The sequence below is a fragment of the Xiphophorus hellerii genome, chromosome 11, assembly GCF_003331165.1.
Source record: "Xiphophorus hellerii strain 12219 chromosome 11, Xiphophorus_hellerii-4.1, whole genome shotgun sequence".
Lineage (NCBI taxonomy): Eukaryota > Metazoa > Chordata > Actinopteri > Cyprinodontiformes > Poeciliidae > Xiphophorus > Xiphophorus hellerii.
The window spans coordinates 8724328-8745662 of record NC_045682.1 but is presented as its reverse complement, the minus strand read 5'-3'; the positions used below and the strand labels follow the sequence as shown (position 1 = coordinate 8745662).

The following is a 21335-nucleotide window of genomic DNA, read 5'->3' as shown; positions in this document are numbered from 1 at the left end:
CAGGATGACCCCAGGACAAAAACCAAAGACCCTATGGAGATGATGCTGAAGCTGCTAAGGCAGAGTTATTATCCAGAGTGAAACGTGTCCTGTGCCGACGTACGATAATCATAAGCATCCAGCTAAAGTGGCTACAAAGGACAGCAAAGTCAGGGTTTTGGAGAGGCCATCACGAAGCTCTGACCTGAATCCTGTGGAAAAGTTGTGGGCAGATCTGAAAAGGTGTGTGAAAGTGAGGTGGCCTCCAAACCCGGCTCTGTTCCACCATGTTTTATCAGCAGGAATGGACCGAATTAAAACTATGGTGAAAAGTTTGTGGAAGGAAGGAAACCCAAAATGTTTGACCCAAGTCATACAGTTCCAAGGCAACACTGCTAAACATGGAAGAAATGTGTGCAAACTTTTGATTTCCAAATACATTAGTAAATAAATCTCTTGACATATTCTTTCTCTCACTGTTGTGACATTTATCAAATTTTGATTTTACTCGCCTAAAACAAAAGAAATTTGGTCTGATGTAACTGCAAAGAAGTGTTTTTTTGTTTTTTTTTTCAATATAACTTAGGGTTACAACTTTGCTATTCTGAATATATTGAATTGCATTACTGTAACTTCTTCTACAACAGGGATTTCACAATTTCTGCACTTTCTGCTGTGAGTCGACATTTAGAACATTTGTAAAAGCAATCTCATAGTCTCTGGTGAGAGTGGGCTGTAGCAAATGGAAACCACCGTTAGAACTTTATCAGCTTGCATGCAATCTGCTGCTTTTGAGAAACGAAAAAGAAAGCTGTGGCTCTGCCATCGATTCTTACAGTAGCAAATAGCCAAGAATAAAACCTCTTCTGACAGAACCTTCTTGAATTACACTCAGAAGATTTCTCATATGGCTTCCCCCTTTCGTATCAGTTGTCAGTTCCTGTAAAAATCAAAAAAAAACATGGCTAACAGTATCTTTCTTTCAGTCAGTTCAGACTCGGGGTAAAGCTTTTTTTTTTTTTTTTCTTCCCTAAATTTTTTCAAAAGTAAAATAAAAAGAAAAGTTAAAAGTACAATCTTGAGGAAAAACTAGATGAAGTCAATTTTTTGTGACACATTGTACCTTCTGGTGATCTTGGATTTTCATGCAATTATATTCACAAAAAATAGAGATGCAGAAGCTTCAAATTATGGAAATTGTATAGAGACTTTGAAGTAGCTTCTTCCTAGATTAAACTTGCACCTGGGCTCCTCTCACGTCTGCTTTCATTCTGACGCTGAATGCACAGCACGATGTGACTAGACATTCCTCATTTCACCGATATCAAGAGCACAGACACATTACTGCAATTTTCTCAAGCGTTTCCTTTTTTTTCCTTTCTCCTTCCTTATAGGTCCATACTGGTAGTTCTTGGCTTATGTGAAAGAATTAAAACATCTCATAAAAATGTAGGCTTTTTCTTCTCTTGCTTAAAAATAGACTTCTATGAGTTTTTTTTTTTGCTTATAGTTTCCTTTCTGCATTCATCAGCTTGCTTAAATCGCCCCCGCCCCACATTTTCTACAGTTTTCACTTGTTTATGACTCATAATGGAGCTTGGAGTTCAAATCCAGTTTTCTCACATATTGCTTTCAGTTGTGTGTTAGGGATGGACTGGTACATCTGTATAGTGGTTTGGTACGTTCCTCTGTTTTATGGTTCGTTTTGTTAACTTTTGACTTGTACAATATATCAAGCAAAATGTTTGATCGGGTTAAAATGAGGCATAGCTCCTGTTTGTTGTTATTATACTGACTTCTCTATTCATGGGGGGGATGATGCTTGTCTCCATCAGTCATCGGGCCAGAGGCAGCGTAGACTCCGGACAGATCGCTGGTCTGTGGATTGACTTCTCCTAATCTACATCATACAAAGTAAATAAAATATTTAACATTCACCCACTCACTCGGTGTCACACTGTGAGGTGACGTTCATTTACTGCCTGTTAATTGCAGTGATTTGACACCAACGTGCAAAAAGCTCGAAATACTTACTTGCTCGGTTGTTCATAATCTCTCTACTCTCTCTTCTCTGCTCCTGTGATGTTTGCACTAATGGTTAAAAAAAAACTAAAAAAGTAAGAATACTAATTTCTAACTATCCTTGCTAGGGGTTATTTACATATTATTGTAATTTCTGCGACAAGGAACAAAGAACACAGGTGGGGTTAAATACACAGAGGGTAATCAAGGAGACAAGAAACACCTGGAAACAATCAAGGGGAGACAGGACAACACGGAGACTCAGAGAGACAGAAACTCAAAATAAACACAGATAAGGAACAGATCCCGACAATCTAACCAAGAGAAAAAGCTAAAGTACATGTAAATACAACACTGCATTACCTACCACACATACATTACATGACATGCAAATACACCACTTATTTGGTGACCGTCTGAAAAGGTTTGAAGAAGTTGAACTTGTTTAATTTCACCTCTTTTCCTTCCTGCAGACAATGGCATAAATAATCTCCCCATTTCCTGTTTCACTTAGATTTGAATTAAGAAAAGCTTCTAAGCCAAATGGAAACAATACATACATACACATACAAAATACGTACAATAAACATGGACACATTAATATAAAAACACACACACACACAGAAACCTATACACACACATGCACACCCACCCCGTCCACATCCACAGTGCTTCCAGTCCAAATGTATCACCAATGGTGATTAAAAAAAAAATCACCATTTTGAGGCTTTTCTTAAATTTAATAAAGTGTTTCCATTTAACCAGGAAGTTTGTTGTAGGAAGCGAGATTGGTTCCTTTCAACAACCAATAATAATGTAAAATTGTTTTAATGAGGAAAAAGTCTGTAATGTTAATATTTTTCTTTTAAAATGGCATTTTAGTATTATTTATACCTTTCTCAATGACCAATCAGACCCTTGCTCTAAGGGCTGCTCAGCTTCCTGTTGGTCCCTGTTGCTGTTTTGCTGAATTATTGTTGGTGATGAACTTCAAGTCCTCTGTGTTGTCACCCTAATCTTCAGATCCGTCTATTAGTTCTCTCTCAAATTCAAGCCAGGCCTTTGGTTGGGTCACTCTAAAACATGAAAATGAATTTCAGTCAAAAGAAACACATTGGTGAAATAATAAAAAATTTAAAAAATCACTTAGTAAGGAATGGGTGAGTATTGTTGAAAACTCTTGTGATCATAAATTAATTTCATAAACAGAAGTCATGAATGTTTTTTTTTCTTATTACACACTCTACAGATTCCAAATCTGCCCCCCTTCCATTCATGACCAAATCCAATCATTTTATGAAACCAGTTGAATGGCTGAGCCCCACCAGATAGACCCGATGTCGCCTTTGACACTCCAGTCTGCCCTGCTCATTATGATGTGTGGTGGCAAACAGACGGGGACTCCCCTGCCCACTCTATCTTCATCCACCCATATCACTTCGTTTTGGGGGGCGAGCGGGATGCAGAAGGGTGTTGGGGGAAGCCTGTCGACAGAGGGCACGTTTCGCTTCACAGCCCCAAAATTAATAGGGGGCCTCTCATTATGTGGAAATGGGAAAGACAAAGAGGTCTTGAGACATAAAAGAGAGGCTGGATAGGTGGATCTGCGTATAATGAGACGAGAGAAAGCCTAGAGAGGAAAACGGTGAGGAGTGAGATAATAAATGTGAAAAATCACTTCAGTCGGCGTACGTGCATCACTCAGTCTACTGCTCATAATTTTTACTCGCACTGAGGAACTGAATCCAGGCAACAAAGGAAACAGGAAATTAGTTGCTCCTTTAATGGAGGCGACGCTTTACCATCTCCTCCTCTTCTTACTTTCCATCTCTTTTTTTTTCTCCCTCTCCCACAGGGAGGTTGGGTAACAGCCAATCTCATTGAAAGGCAGATCAATAAAGAGATATATTGTCATCTCGCAGCTCCACCCTCTTAATCAATTAATCTATAATAGAATGTATTTGCTGGAGCTTCTCAGAGGGTCGGTGCTCCCATTAGCGGTGATGGGTCACCAAAGGTGGAGACATATGGGGTTCCCATTGAGAGTAATGGAGGAGAGAGATGGGACGGTTTCATATGAATGGCTGTAGATACAGGTGATATAAATTTAATAGTAATATATGGAAACCTGCTTCTCCGCCTCGCTGATTCCCAACAATCAACAATAAGGAATTATTATCCACGGCGTAATGTACCATCAGATCAATCAACACCTGCTTTCGCCTACATGTGAGTGACTGTGTGGTGTGCTGTTGATTCTGTCTTAACACACTGTTGCTTTCTGCCTTAAGCGCTGGCAGCAGCACAGCTGCATTCCAGCCTCACATTCCTATTAAATATTCCACCGCGGTTAGCCATGCAGGGAGTGTTTGGCTGCTGCGGGAACGTTCACAGGTGAAAAATCAGTGATTGAAGCCCAAATCCCAACCCAAGGTAAGAGCAAATATAAAAATGAAAAAAAACACTTTCAACGATGTTTAGTGTGTGACAATGTGTTAAACAATGGCATTTAAGAAATGCTAATGTTTGACTTTAACAGACATCGGTCCACAAATCTGCGTGGGAAGTTTTCTCTCCTCTCCTGTACCAGCTCTAAATGTAAGCATGACAAAAAAAATTGCCTCTTGAAATTTCCCAACAGCATCCGACCTTCCATCACTGCTGTCCATAAAACGGATTTATAGCCAGGAAAGAATGTTCTGGAAAAGGTAACAGAGTCTCCGGGCTTCCACCGGTCAAACAAAATGTCTGCTGCTTTGTTTTGGAGCAATAATAATACATGAACAAACGATGCATATTTATAAGAACCCTGTTATAGTCTGAAAAACACCAGTTCCGATTTACCATTAACACAGATGATAAATCAACGACTAACTAAGCAGCAATTCAGTGAATTTAGAAACAGTGAAGACAACGGAAACTGTCTTTCAATGATTCTTTTCAAAATTAAATCTTCAAGGCCAAACCTCTTGCCTCCTGTGGGGTAGTTTAGTGAAAATGCCAAGGAAGGTGATTAACAGACATCATCAGCAGTCGGTTCAAGTTTCTTCTTGGTGGAGTATGTATAGTTTTCCCCACCCTTTTAAGTTCTCAGTTTATAAAATCGTACTGGTTTTATACAGATTTGAAACACAAACTGCACCTCACTAGTCTCCACCATTAGAAAATTGGGCAAACCACACAACAAAGTCTCTACAAAAACTTTGTTGAGATTCAATTGTGAATCCAATTTGCAACTCAGAGGGTTGCTTTAAAGAGAATAAACAATTCCATACAAAAAAGAAAACCCTCCATTTGGTTGGACCCCAGCGGTGCAATCAGTGACATCATGGACAAAGTTAAACAGGAAGTGTTGGGCCAGCCCCTCCCACATGACTGTTATGGCTGTAGGATCTGAACAAACAAACCGACTAACAGAAGTAATTTACCAGAAATTTGCCTTTTGACAGAAGACAAATTCAAAAGTACCTATTGGATTATGTGGTGGTAGCTTTAAAAACCTATGCATGGAATAAACTGCAGCATAATGTATAGCATAGTTGTAACAGCAATGTTTAAACTATATCCAACAGTCATTGTTGCAAACTGTTATCTAATAAAATAGAACACAATGCTTCACAACAATGTTTAATATTGAATCATGGACCATAAAAATAATAAAATCTGAAGCAATGTTCCTGACAGAGCATCTTACACAATGCTGCAAACAGATCCAAATTTTTACCAGTTAGCACAGTCACTGAATGGTGACTGAAAAACAGCAGGCTGGGATTTGCATCATGTGAGCAGTAACTGCTCTACTGAAGGCGGTGGAGGATGGGGGGTTATCAGTTGAAAAAAATTTTGATTAATTGACACATTTGATTAATCAAGGAATTATTCGGGAGAGTACTCAATTACAAAAATATTTGATATTTCCATAACTAGAACCAGCTAAAATTCAAACTGCAAAAGGAAAGTTAAATATGGAAGCTGTGTTTCAGAAACTGCTGATCTACTGGGATTTTTATACTCAGTCGTCTCTCTGGTTGTCAAAGTGGTCTGATGGAAAGAAAATATCCAGTGAGCATCGGTTCTCTGGGAAACAAAAAAAAATAGACATCCTGTTGATGGCACCCATGAGCTCCCACCAGGAGCTCAAACAACCACTTGTTACAACCAATGTACGAGAATACATCATCTAGAAAGACACAGGATACTGAACCTTGAGGCAGCAGCAGATTCCACGACAAGTAACCCTCCTGTCAGCTAAGATTTGATGCTTATTATAATATTTATAATGCTATGGAGATCTATTTAGGTCATTTTCAATCCTTTCATACACAATTTTAAAAAATGTTAAAAAAACAAAAAAAAACAAAACACAATGCTGAAATAAAAAAAAACAAAATGGAGAAAAGAGAGAAAAACAAGACAAAACACGCAAAGGTATAGATAAACATTTATATGTCTGTCAGTGGCACAAAAAAAGTGCAGATATAGAAGCACAAGCTTACAACACCATCATTTTTTTGTACATTCGTCAAAATCAAAACAGAATTTCTCTTGTGTTTCTTTCTAAATACATATCTCCAAGAAATTCCAAATCTGTAGACAAACTTGTAAAATTAAGATACAAATTAAACAAACATAATCGGGCCTTATTTAAGTCACACAGCCTTACCAATCTGGAAAAAAAAAATTTCACTTCTCTTAAATCCAGACGCAATATTCAGGCTACAGAGAAACAATTTGGCTTAAACAACATAAAGGTATGAAGATGGTGGTGGAATAGTGTGGTCACGCCATGTGCCACTTAGTACCATGTGAGCTTTGTTTAACAACCACAGCCTACCTACATATTGCTGCTGAGTCAGTTCCTCCGTCACAACAGTGTGGCCATCTTCTGACGGCTACATGCAGCAGGATAATGCACCATGTCACAAAGCTCAAATGACCAGAAAATGGTTTCTTGAGTCTGACAATGAGTTCACTGTACTTTAGTGGTTTCCACAGTCACTGGATCTCAATCCAATAATACTAAAAGAAAGAAAAAAATTACCACCAAATCCCTTAGGAAAGGGTTTGGTGGCCCTTAAATCCATCCTTTTAGATGTGGTGGAAAGAGAGATTCATATCATGGATGTGCAGCTGACAAATCTACAGCACTAAAAGCCAAAATCTCTGGAGAATATTCTGTCACCTTGTTGAATCTGTCCCACGGTCAATTATGCCTTAAAATCATGACGATTGGCAAAAAAAAAAAAAAAAAAAATCACAACAAAGATCATTGTTTTTGCTCTGCTAATTTCAGAAATATTAGCACTTTTTTTTTTTTTTTTTACAATATTTCCACTTATGACAATAAGTTTGACTTTTGTCGCTCGACAAATCGACTACAACTTGACATCAGGTCAGGCAGTGTAGTAAGAGCAGAAAATACTGCCACCTACAGGCGATAGTTGGCAGTCAAGTAAACCCAATGGTTTTGACAACGTTTTAGGAAAATTTGCAATAATCTCACAATTTCATTAGCACAAAGAAATGTGGGGTTGTGTTGATTTTGTGTGAATTTCCGAAATCGCAAAAAAAATAAAAAATGGAGGGACTGACTAATAAGGTGTACCCAATAAATTGGCTAGTGAATTCAGGTTTTGCAGGATGCCCTCTGCTTTGTGTTTCAGAGTAAGTGTGAGAATTCAGATCAGATTTTTTGAGTCACATTTGATCATATTTGATCCTGAATCCAACTCGTATCCAATCCTACTGAATCCAGAGGGAAAAACCAATGTTGTGACTTTGACATCACTTTTCAAAGCCATTTTTCATAACTGTGTACCGGTAGCAAGTATTAGTATTTACGAAGATGGATGACAGCTGCAACAGTAATCTGCCCTCTTTGCAATCCGACACACTCACACAGCTTCTTCGTGGAGATGAGTCCTGTTTTAGGCTTTGAGAGCAGAGTTCCTGTCACCCTAAAAGTACTGATTGTTGTTCACATCCATGTTCCACCATTCCTGGTTCCAAAACATCACAAAATACCAGAATTCAGGATTTTTCTTTTGTTATTTCTGCATTTCCTCCTCAGCATTTGCTGACACATCCAGCAGCTTCCTTAGACGCGGAAACTAAGTACACCTATTTATGTCATGTTTCCTGGAACAAAGCATCCTGTGTGTGCAGAGGGGTGTGGGTGCGTGGGTGGGTGTGTGTGTGTGTGTGTGTGATGTCATTGTTATTGTTCTTTTGTACACTCGGGTCAGCTTTGGAACCGCAAACAGCTCACACTGGAGTCAGAGGTAGGTAATATTCTAAAGAGTAATGTGAACAACCATGCAAAGAAAAAAGAAAAAAAACAAGCCTAAGTTTCCCTTCAGTTAGGTGCACTTCAATTTCACAAGATCCATGCCGAATTGTTTTTATTTGTCTATATTGGAGAATGTCGTCTGCTTGTTGGAGTTTTCTGAGGGGGTATCATCACCTCAGCAACAGGATCAATAAAGTCAATCACAAAGCTGGAATCATCATTAGACACAGCCTTAGAGATTTTTAGCCACTGAGAGACAGCAGGTCACTGACTGAATCATGGGCAGTCGATCCCTTCGTAACCTGCAGCAAGTCTCATTTTTAACAGACTCTTTGAATGTTACGAGAAATCCTCGCTACTTTTCACCAGTACTCTGTGCTGGTCCCTGCCTTTGTCTGGCACGTTGAATGATCCGCGGAGCTTTACACGGGTACGGGTTGCAGGATTTGCTATGAGGATGTTATTTTTCTTTTTACCTCCAGACGACGGTAAACGGTCAAAGCAATCATATGTAACTATAAATATGAAAATATAAAGGGAGATCTGCTGGGGAGTGCTTGACTCAATCATCCATCCATCCATCCATCCATCCATCTAGAGGTGACTTGTGCTCATGAAGAAATGTGCAACAGAACCCAAATCCCCCCAACAACCTGCAGGTGTATGTGAAGAGGACTCTCACTTGCTGCTTGATTACCTTGGAGCTCAAAACGATGTGTGTAATATACCCGAGTGGCATTTTGATTTCCTCATTAGATGTCATTCACCACCAATGTTGGATTTTCCCAGGAAATAAAAGTGGGTGCTTGATATTTCTGCTTATTAATTACTCATTCAATCAGGCCTACAGTCCTGAATAATCACACTGCCTATAGTAGCTGCTCAGCCATGGGAGGAAGAATAAGTAATCAGACACAGAGATTTAAATTTGAAGCAGCTTTTTTTGGGGGGGAGGGAGAAAAAAAATACTCCACAGAACTAAAACCTGGGTCAAAATCAAGTATAAAACAAAAACATTAAGCAATACAGTTTTAATTGATTAAATGACATGAACTGTGGAGCTTTTTATGGTTCTGATCCTGAAGTTTTCTGGATGGATGAATACCTATTGGTCCTTTCTGTGAAAACCTTTACTATAGATTTAAAGGGGAAGTTTCTATGTAAATTTGACCTTTTGGAGCTGTACATTTTGTTATAATGTTACTCCATTATTAAAAACATTCCTGGTTGATTCTTTCATGCATGTTTGAGAAATCCCTGAATCTCCCGTGGCAACCATTCAGCTGTGCAAAATGCCTGGTTGGACCTAGCTCCGCCTTTGAGGCACAGCTCCTCCTCAGACCTGCAGGTTCCAATACTCCGAGCTTCCGCCTCACAGAGCAGCCCGTCCCTGCAACTCCTCCAATCAGCTCCTTCAGACTAGCCAGCAGCAATTAGCAAATACCTGGTGGAACCGAGAGTCTGCTGAGGGGAACCTCTCAGTGCAATGCTGGTAAAAACTTTGCTAAAAGCTTGTGACGACTTCTAGAAGGCGGAGTTTCAGAAAGAGCAGGAGTTTTTAAAGAGACAGCGGCCCAGTTTCAAGGAATTAAATTACAAAGTAAAATTTCTTTTAAGTCATATTACATCTTTTAACAACTGAAATTAAAATAGTCACTTGCTGTAAAATGGTACTATGTGCCTGGAAAACACGATGCTGCCCCTTTAACTGAATGGCAATATTCTAAAACGTCCTTTTTGTGTATGCAGAGTGGGAGTGATTGTATGATGTATGGCTCAGCTGTGAGTATGCTGCATAGCACCAATTCATGCTGATGGGCTGTCATTGTAATTCAGCACCTAATGTGGATAATTAGTCTAAATTCATGGAGTACTTGATTCCGCTGACAGCTACGCCAAATGTTTGACGAAGGCAGCAAAGTGGGAGCATCAGTCACAGACGAGCGGAAACGCGTTTAGCGGAGGGCCTCATCATGTTTTATTCAATCACAGAGCGATGCTCAATTAATCAGTTTCTGCAATTAAATTAAACATGTACATGCATAAAACATGAAAGAAATATCAGGGGCGTTTAAAATGTTGTTAACCCACGAGGAGAGAATCTATTCTCAGTCCCCCTGACCTCGGTGAAGGGGAGCTGTTTCTGTTGCACACAATGCACTGAAGCAGTCTGAGGCAGAATGTGCTGAAGCGCATCTTAGTATGCAGCGCTGGATGCATACCACCATCCAAAGCATTTCTGTAAATGTCAAGAGCCGTGTGTTTACTACGTCTGCCTGACCCCTAATATTTATTCAGCTCAACAGCCCTCCACCCAATCATTGCTTATTGCTCCATTGCAGAGCTGAGGCTCTTGCGATGTCAAGTTTCATTGGCTGCAGCTTGCCCTATCTTCAAGCGCATGTGATATTACTTTTCGCTTTCCATCAACTTCTAGGGAAGCCGGTGTGCAGATAAATAGTGACATTCTGAAGTGAAGTTTGGGTTTGTTTGTACAGGCTCGTGCCTGTTTATGTTAATGCCTGATTTGTAAATGCAGCCCAGTTGGAGAGATTGAATGTATTTTACATGTGAGGCAAATTTGCATTTGGATTCACACTTTTGTCAGCATCTCTTCTGTGTTTCCAGTCAGATACCAGCTTTGAGAGCCTGCTGTCATCGGCCACATACTTGATATTGTGACTTCAAAAAGAAAAGGCTAGTTCTAGATATATTGAGGTAGAGTCTTAACTGCACTGTTATCAATATTAATGAAGGAAAACGTACGGAGAGGAGCAAGAGCCTTTGAAGAATCAATCAGCCGCAGCTGACATGAAAAAAGATTAACATGGAAGCGAGTAAAGCTTGCTTTACTTTGACACATGTACATTCTGCGCCGAACCTGGCCGACATCCATGAATGTTGTGGTGGTGGTAGTATTATCTTTACGGGACCAAATCATTGACACGTCTGTCTTCATGGACCTCCGTAGGACGAGCTCTTGCTTGTCCGTCATGGGTTTTCTTGGGGACTTGTCTGACTAGTTACAAATGCCAGATGTGTGTGATGCAGATTATTTTTAATTTTATTGTATCTTTGTTTAATTTTTAGCCTATTTCATCTATTTTATGTATATTTTATTTTTAGCTCTATTTTTAAACTTTTAATGCCACTTTGTTTGCATTGAAAAATGATTTCCCCTGCCACATGGAATGAGTGGGCATGTTTTGCTTTAAAAAGGGCGTGTTTTGTAGTGTTAATGTTCCCACGTGCAGCTGGATATCATTGGATAATTTGTTTCGCACATCCCGGAAGGCATGGCTGCTGAGATGACGTGATTTGACCGTGTGGTGGCGCCATGTCAAGTAGATATATACTGAAACATCTTTATACCGGAACTACTTGTTCCTGTATAAACATTTTTCAATGTTGTGTGAGTGTTTACTGTTGTTATTATTATTTTCACTAGTGATGGGTAAATGAGGCGTCATGAAGCGTTTCGACCCATAGCAAAACTGTATTGATACTGTGTCGATACTGTGTCACTGAATACTGACACCTGCTGGGCATTAAAAATCCCTACAGGCAACGTAATAGACAGACTGATTCGATGACCTAGTCTATACAATAAGATTTAAGTCATTGTATTTGATTGTATATTATATATTGTATTATGTCATATCTTCAGTTAAATTAAAAATATATTTGATATTCTTCAATGCAGTCAATAAATAATGTGAACATGTGCCATAAAGTGAAAATTTAAGTGAACGTGTTTGGAATGAGGATGCTTGTGGACTGGGGGAGGGGGTTCACAAATTTTCATTCAGAAAAATAAGCTTTTCCAACATTTTGAAATTTAGTCTGTTATGCTTTTTTGACACAACTTCTCCTGCTGTAGAAAAAAATGAAGTAAATAATACATTTATATGAAATAATTTATAAAAAGCAAGTGAGTAATTTGTAGAATGGCTGTATACCTGAGTTTGTCCTAGGTGTATCTGGGACTTCATTCTGATGCCTGGCCCTATAATGCCTCAGCATTGAGGAGGTGGATTTATTTAAATAGGACAGTTTTGTCAAACATATGCAACACTTAACCTGCAGAACATAATATGAAAGTAAACTAAGAGTCAATTTCAGCTGAATTTGGATTCAGATAGATCAAGTAGAAGCTGAAAAGAACCGGATGAAACAACAACGAAGTGACAACCAATACCTTATTTTCTGATGTAAGATCAAAATGGTCCCAAACTACGAAACCTTTTGTTTGCCTTGAGGCTCCATAGTTGATGCTGTACTGTAAAAGATAAAAAATTCTTTTGACCCAACACAGGGTCCGACGCATTGGAGTCCAGAAACTCCGATGCGTCGGAGTTTCTGGACCCATCACTAATTTTCACAAGCAGCGACTACGATATTTATTCACACGTACCATTCCAGCTTGCAACTAAAAGCTTTATCTTAATAACTGGAAGAAAACAAAACTACAAATAAACATCTAGAAACGGTGGTAGGCATTTTAAAACTGACATTCATGAACACTCTCCATCGAATGTAACTGAGCTACTGTCAAGAAGACAGCTGACACGCGTATTTCCCTGCCTTTGCTTTTTTTTCTGAAACCATTGTGCAAAAATAAAAACATTGGACAACTTTAAACTCCTCAGTTTTAATGAGGACAAAACCAACTTAGATATTTTGAACTCAGTTCCACCAGCAGCGCCTTTCATGTGATGCGGTGTAGCCTTAAACCTTACCGGGTGACAATTTGGAATTACAGAAACAGATAAACGCAGAGGTGCCTCTGTTGAAAGGCTGTTGTCCAAGGTAGCTTATTTTCTTATTCTTTCTATCCCTTTGAAGGGTGAACACACACTTTGATCACATGTCTGTTGGATAGATGTAAAGCTGTGTGTGTTGGAGTTAGCCAGGTTGCCCTCTAATGGCTGCAGTTGGTCCTGAATGCCACATGAAGTCACAAAAATAGCTCTCTGTCTTTCTTTCAGTTCAGTTTAGGTCTCATTTTAGGACTGATGCTTTAGATTTCAGGACTGACCTAATGGTAACTCCATGGTTTAATTCCTTTGTATCATTGTGACCTTGGTCAGTCAGATCCCCTAATTGCTTGCTGATGCTGTATTTGGAGTGAATTTCATTTCACACCTTTGCTTCTAATTCTAAGACCACAGCACTGTTTCTAAGCGGCTGGGTGTACCAAGTATTCCTGTGGGGGATGACCAGAATAGACCATATTCATCAGCATAATTAATCAGAATGAACTGTAGCATAGAGCTACTTATCAGTTTCATTTCTTATAAAATCTATTTTACCTTCACAGCAATGCTAGAACATGGGGGAGGATTTGATATCTACCCATGTAGATTTTGGTATCATTTGTCATTTTTTATGTAAAAAAAAAACCAAACAAACAAAAAAGAGCAGGAAATCAAAAAAATTCAGTTGAAATATGTCAGAAACACAAAAATAATTCTAGTTTGATATATTGCGAAGTGTGATTCCTGTGGGAAGAAAAACATACATTTTGGCATACTTACTTCACTTGCAGTCTGACTGCAAGTGTTTGAAGATTTCTGTGACTAAAATCTGGGATTTCACCCATTTTGTAAGCACATTAACAACACAGTTGCCTTTTTAAACACAAAAAAGCAACTGTGTTTTAAAAGGGCAAAGTATACAGTACATTGTTTTCACTGCATTTGATATATTCTTTTCTTCCATAGCAAGCAAACATAAAAAAATGATGATTTTGCTGCAGGACACATGCAGGCATATCAAGTCACATATTTGGCGCGGTAGGAGTCAGTGAGAATAATCATGTGTCCGCTTTCTGAGGATGGTCCCATTTCTCAGGAGGATGAGTACCGTAAAAGAAGGGATGACCCTAGAAAATGAGATCCAGTCTGGTCCAGAGAGTGGGATTCATAGCACTGCAGGTGAACCACCATTCCCTCACGTCATCATGCAAGGCTTGAGAAGTTACTTTAATTCCACTGAAGTCTAATTTTGAGTGAACTGGCCCTTTAACAAGGCTCTGGGTTGTAAAGCTAAACATTATGAGGCGGCAGTAAACAACGGAACGAGTAGCAGGAGGTAAAACTGTCCAACTGTTCGCGCACACGACAAAAAAATATGACACACAACTTAAACATAAACTTTATGATATTGTTGCAGTATCATAAATATCTAATATTTATTTTTGTTAATTAACAAGAGCAAACAAATTAATCAATAGGCCATGTTGTCCAAACTAAGAACATTATTATGTCTTCGGTTGCAGCTGCTGCTCTGTGCGTCACCAAAACATGTACTTTATGTATGTAATGTATGTAGTGACTGATAAAAAAAAAGCTCTGTGATTCTTTCTGTAGGCCCGACCGTCATATTAATTCCATTTTCTTGCTGTATAGTTTTATTTTGAAAGTCCTACCGGACGTTGTTCGAGTATCAGCGGGAGCTTGGTGACTGTGCGCTCTGCTCCGGGACCGCGCCACGCTTTGTGATGAGGCTGTAGTTCAGTCAGTCCCCGCAGCGGAGCTGAGCACAGAGGAGCGGGATGGAGCTGTGCGTCTAACCGGGGCTCTCCTTCTTCTCTCCGCCATGACTTTATCTCCCCTCCGAGCTGTTTGTCTCACAGCGGAGGAATTTCCCCGTCAACATTTCTCCTAAATAACGGGTCGCGGAGACTAGTTGCCGCTTCTCCTCTCATCACCTGCGCTTTGCCTTTTTTTTTTTTTTTGTGCGGACCATCCCGGAGCGGAGACAGAGACGGAGACTTTAGTCCGGGAGAAAAGTTACCCGTGTGGGATGTTTGAACTTTGGCTTTCGCCCTGCAGCGTCTAGCATGCTGCCTGGGGAGTTTGATGCTGCTGGTTGCGCAGATTTCTCCCCATAGATTGGAGATCGTTTGGACTCCTTTTGGATATAGGGTCGCTGCTGCTGAACAGCCGCACTGTACATCCCACAGTGTGCATGCTCTGAGGACTGTCAGCAGCCTGGTCTACCTATGAAGAATCTCAGCACATGATGGAGAGCAGCCTGCTTTTGGTTCCTGTGCTGATTTTTTTTGCTCTGGAAACTTTGGCGTCTGGTAAGCTGGAGCATGAGCCTCTATTCTGTGCCTCGCAAAGCATAATTCATACCCGTTAAACTTTTTTATTTTATGGCATTGTCACGTTGAAAAATACAAACTTGGAATAGATTTTGTCGGAGTTTTATGACATCACAAAGTGCTTTGGCTGTCAAAATGTGTCAGCCTGTTCAGTGGTCCCTGCAGCTTTGGGTACATTTGCACTTGATTTTTTTTTTTTCGAGGTATGGGATGAAAGGGAGTTGAATATAAATATGTGCCACACTTTTCAGATCTTTATTTGTAGAAAGTTGAAAAGCAGACAAATGTCAGTCAGTGGGTCAGTTAGTAACCACTTGCGTTTATGTCAGCAGCTATAATCCTTCTTGGTGATGTCATTTAAAGACCACTTAAACCGGCAGACATCAGAGCGGCCCAAATGCAGCTTTACCCCGCGTCCTGCCCAGGGGACGCCGGCTTCACACCAACATCTGCTCCCCACAGAAATACACATTTATCACTATTATCAGGCCCATTAGGTGAAGAGATTGGCCTATCATAGCTACAATGCAGCATTGAGACAACAACGTTAAATCCAGCCCTGCCGGCCAGTGTGGCAACATTAGGATTGTCGTTGATAGTTTAAAGGTTTGATTTGATTGTGGAGCAAGTTTGGAGATTTGGATCCTGACTGCCTTGGCCTGGGCCTGAGTGAATCCCTTGTGGCATGACTCCAATAGAGAGTATTGATTCATGTTGTTTAATGGGTCTTTTTTTATGACCATCATTAAAAACAGGCATACATTAATTTTCATTTTAGCTTTTAGGAGTACAACCTTCTATTGTCTGTTTACTAGAGTGTGAAAGCCTTATGATGATGATGATGCTTTAATCCCTCACCGGCCTACATGATGGGTTTTATGGCCTAAACCAATTGTCCCTGTCATTGTCCTTATTTTGTTATATATATATTTTAAAAAACCATTAGAACTAGGATTAGATTAGTTTTGTTTGGCTAATCTGACATGTTCAGTATGTTTAACATGGATTGGATCTGAATGTAAAAATATTTATTGAAAGATTACGCTGCAGTTTTCATCCAATGCACAACAATGGATGAAAGTTTCTTCCCCAGTTCATAATGTTTCATGGCAACATTCTACCAATTGAACTTGGCCCCTGATCAGTATTTATACAACATACAATAGCAGGATTTTTCTAAAACAAAAAGTGATTCATACAAGAATAAAATATACAATCTTGCAGGCAGCAAAAAGCTTCCATAATAATTATTTTTTATATATTTGACCTCTCAATGGCTTATTTAAACTGACTGTTTTCTGCCTAAATTAGAATATTACTGAAATGTCCATTTATTTCAGGAACTTTTTATGTAAGATACATTATACAGTTTAATTTCACACAGATGGCTATTTAAGAGCCTTTATGTATGTTAATTCTGAGATTTTTCCACTTACAGGTAATAAAAACAAGACATTTAAGTTAGGATATTACAGACCGATATCAGACCATCAGACCAATAAAAAATATATTTTTAAAACAGAAATGTGGGGTTAATGACAAGTGCTTATTACCTGCACAAAAGGTTGTTATTTTCAGAAGGTACTTTTAATCTGACAAACAAGACTCATTGGAACGTATATTCTAAATTACAATTTTCTGACTGATCACCAAAACTCGCAATAAGCAATTAATCAGTTGATGATAAATTAAAACAAACTCAATAATTTCCATATTCATGATTTATTGTTTTTCTCATTCTTCTCTACCAAAAACTGGATGACAAAAGTCTTCAGTCTGGTACATTGGTCTCAACTAGGACATTTTTTTATTTATTTTTTTTACCGAAACTACATAATTCATTTTGTTTATTTAATTTGTTTATTTAAAATGTCTTCCACTTCCAGTGTTAAATGTTCATTAAAATTTAAAAGTTTATTAATTGTCGAGAATGTATCCCTGCATTATTATGCCATTACTATTATATTACTTGAAAATGGTCTGAAAAAAACCAACATATTATCCTTTATCACAATAACTTCTGGGACAATTTTATAATCCTGCAAAATTTGTTATTGTGACAGGCCTACTGATCACTGATCCTGACTTGCTGATTGTGAACCTCTTTGAGGTTTGACAGAAAAATGTGGCAACAATAATACTTCTTCATTTTTTCATCTGCATTGTATAACCAGACAGTCTACCACACCATGTTTAACAGTTGGGAGATTATCCTTCAGACCACATCTCTCAACTCTCTAGAGTGGTTGAACTCTTCCAAACACATGACTTCTAACAAACAGTTTGATTTATGCTAAATGATCTCTGCAGAAGGTAAGTGGCTTGTCCATGTGGGCAGCTGCAAATGTCCGTTGGGCTTAGAGGTGGTTTTTGAAGCCGGAGCATCATTATTGGTCAGCAGGAATGTAAAACTCTCTTTGCTATTCCAGCAGCTTCCAGTTTCTAATTGCCCTGAGCCTCGGTGGTTCCTGGGAGGTTCCTGAGCATTTTTACTAGGGTCCTTTAATCTGATGCTGATCGTGTGAGGGGACACTTCTGATTGGCCTGTGCTTATGTGCAGCTGTTTGGGCTGATCCCTAAATTTCCCTCAGGTATGAGTGTGTGTGTGTGGATCATTGTTTGTCCTGTGTGCGCCCCACCCCCGCCACCCTGCATGGATAAGTGGGTATAGATAGGGGCATAGATGGGTGGATGGATGGATGAATGGATAGATGAATGGGCTTTAAAAGACATTGTGATTATAGGTAAATTCCCTGAGTACTGCCATGCAAGAGGTGAGAAATTGCCATACAAACCTTCATCAAGCCAGAGGTGAGCAATTTCGCATGACAACAGAAGTGTCACGATGGAAGTATTTCATATCAGTTGATATTGATAATTATTGGTTAGTTTTTTGTTTTATATATCCAAAATACTTCAAAGCTAGGGACTAGAGCTTTTCTCTCTTCCCCACAATTCTTTGAACGTGTCCAGCGGATGTTCGCTTTGAGTCCGCACTGACTGTGCGCAAACCTGAGTGTGCGTTAAAGGCAACATAAAACTGCTACTGTGTATATTACTCAACAAGTTGTTACTAGGTAACCAAGAAGTTGGTACCACCAACCTTTCTTATCTTGCCTGGAGGAAGTTGAGCGGCTAAAGGCATCGTATGGTGCTTGCCTGAAATGATCGACACAACAACAGAGGCAGAATCGAATCGGCACCCCACCGATTTAGTGACGTACTCCTACCACCGTCGCCAACATTGTCCCTCATTGACCACGAGTCTGTTGCGATAGATACCGTTATCATTTTTATTACACAGCCCTAATTCATGCCTATAAACCGTGTATATAAACTTCGGGCAGAACTGAACATGTTCATCAGAACATGGTCGACTATGATGCTGCAAAAAAGAGACGTGACAGAGCCGGTGACGATGCATTCTCATCTGGCGGCGCTCCGCTGCTGAGGCTTCCCTTTACAAGGCTGTAAACACAGGCAGTGAAACCAGAGCAGATGAACTCAGCATCTGTGGAAAAAGCTCCTCCAGTGACTTCACATGCTCCTCAGGGACTACAAAGGCTGGAATAGGCTACTCAGGTTCACCTTCACAATGCTGACACTGCCTTTATAAACAAGTGCATACTCCTTTTACCGACGAGGTTTCTTAAGATGCTAACATCTGTACTTTTTAAAGCGTCTTATTCACATGTGCTTTAACAGGCTTCTGGAATGAACAGAATTTCCCAGGGATAAAACCTTAAGAGTCGGCCTTCCTGCTCATCTTCTGCTTCCTGTTGATATCTGATGGAGCTGTTCCTGTGGGGGCAGAGTCACATTTCAGTCTTCTGCTCATTAGACTGTTTGGTCAGTAAGGTGACACTGCTGTCTGCCTGTCATCTCTGTCTCCATCAGTCAACACAGCACTCTCCGTCCCCGCTGACCACCAAGGGACCATGTGTTTGCCAGGCACTTCAGCGAAGGGACTTCCTGGCTGGGGTTTGCAACGACCCCCTTGTTGTCTCGTGCGTCCGCAAACACAGCAGCAACCAGATCAAACAGGCTGCACCAAACCATGGCACCCACGCTGTAATTACAGTTTTGATTCTGCAACCCCCTTTCCTTTAGGGACGGAAGTGCTGTGGGGCGGAATGTGGCTGAAACCGCACAGTTACCGAGTTCACTTACAGATTTCTTTCTTCATTATTGGTGGTCAGGAATTTGGACATGAATCAGTTCAGTCAGAAAGTGAAAACCTAGCTGGCATGATGTTGTTCCCTAGTGCAGCTAAAATAATATAGCATATTCATTTAAATGGTTGCAGTAACTTTAAGCATAACATTTAATTTATTTTAATTTTAGCACTTGAACGCTGCAGTAGGTAACTTTTATATAAAAAAAATATTTCTTTACACATTTGTTGAAATTGTAACTATGTCATGTACTGTATGTCAGTATGGTACGAGACAGATAATCAGTGAAAAAATCGAGCACCCGTGCTTTCTCCCAGTGCTCCCAGTGCTAACTAGAATCAACCAATCAGAGCGACGAGGCGGGTCTTAGTGCTCTCTATCACAGTCTTGTGTGGCTCTTCTCATCCTTCCTCCTGCTTTCCTGCTTTCTCTTTGCTACACTGTAGCTAGCAGAGCCTGTTGTGAATGCTGGTTAGTATGGCCACCGATGACAGAAGGTAAATGTTTTTTCTGGAAGGGTAAGTTGCTTCTTCCTCATTTGGAGCGAGCGAGTACATGATGTTGATTGACAGCGCTAAGACCCTCCTACTGGCTGTGTTTTTTTGTTTTTACTATGGAGCGGTGCACTTCTTCAGATGGCAACAGAAGCTCATGGAGGAGGTGGAGCAGCTCCATCTTTTCACTGATTGTCTGACTCATATTAAACTGTCACTACACAGTGACAGTTTTAACAAATATGTAAAAAAAACCATATTCTTTCTAAAAGTTACATACTGTAGCTTTAATAGTAGTTTTGAGGTGCTTGTTTTGCAAAATACTACACATTTTTTCAGTTTTTCTTTTTCATAAAAAAAAGCAGATGAAATAATCAGGTGTCCAGCCTGCAGCTAGCTGTTTAACAGACATGCTGCTTGGAGTTTTCTCAATGTAACTTTAAAAGAGCAATACTGATTTTCCACTTTATTTTGGGATCGGAATATCTTCGAGGTGCATATCTTTCTGATAAGCAAGGGAAAACTGTAGTCACCTTACACAATAAACATCTACTAAATAGAAGAAGCACGGATCCTGATGATCCATAAGGCTCATTATATAGTGGCTGCCGTCTATCTGGCAGAAATCAGTTGAAAGTCAAATGAAAGGGATGCACACAGTGTGTATGTAAAAGGGAAAATATATCTTTATCTGATTTAAATGAAGCAGAAAAACAATTAGGTTAGCCATAAGCTAAAAAGAACTATAAAGGTAATGCTAGCTGAAATACTAATGATAGCATGTAGGCTATCATTAGCAGGTAGATCTAAGGTAGGATTTTTCTTATGCAAAATCCCATGTAAAGGATAAAATTTGCTAAAAAGCTAAAGCTAGCTAAAATGCTCATGATAGCATGCTAACACTAGCATTCACAACCCAGGTCACCTTGAGACCTTTTAAAAGACAACCAGAACCAATAGATTCCAAATGGCTACATTTGAATTCAGTCACATACTCTCCAGTTTGATTCTGTTCATAACACAACAATGTAGGAACCGCTGCTTTTCGATTGGCACATTAATGATTTCTGTTTGTAGGAGAGAAAACAGAGACATAGGAGAAACCGCTGTAGTGGTTCTGGAGAACAAACGCTGAGCGTAACGTCCGCCTCCCCCACCTGCCAGCCCATCTGTTCTTCACAGATCAATTAGTCTGTCAATAGCTGCGCTACATCCACAGGAGTAACAGCAGAGTATTCAAGGAACAAAATTTAATTAGTGCTTTC

At 39.6% G+C, this 21335-nt stretch overlaps 1 protein-coding gene across 4 annotated transcripts in view; it reads left to right on the top strand.

Annotated features, from left to right (window-relative positions):
- robo3 (roundabout, axon guidance receptor, homolog 3 (Drosophila)) overlaps positions 1 to 21335 on the top strand; it is a 183642-nt gene that overhangs the window by 69334 nt on the left and 92973 nt on the right. Inside the window, exon 1 of one of the 4 annotated variants that reach the window (XM_032576311.1) lies at positions 14792 to 15380. The exons of the other annotated variants lie outside the window; for them this stretch is intronic. Coding sequence (XP_032432202.1) covers positions 15314 to 15380 — 67 coding nt within the window. The 5' untranslated portion in view covers positions 14792 to 15313. Of the gene's footprint in view, positions 1 to 14791; positions 15381 to 21335 lie in introns of those variants that run through there. 4 annotated transcript variants of the gene reach the window in all.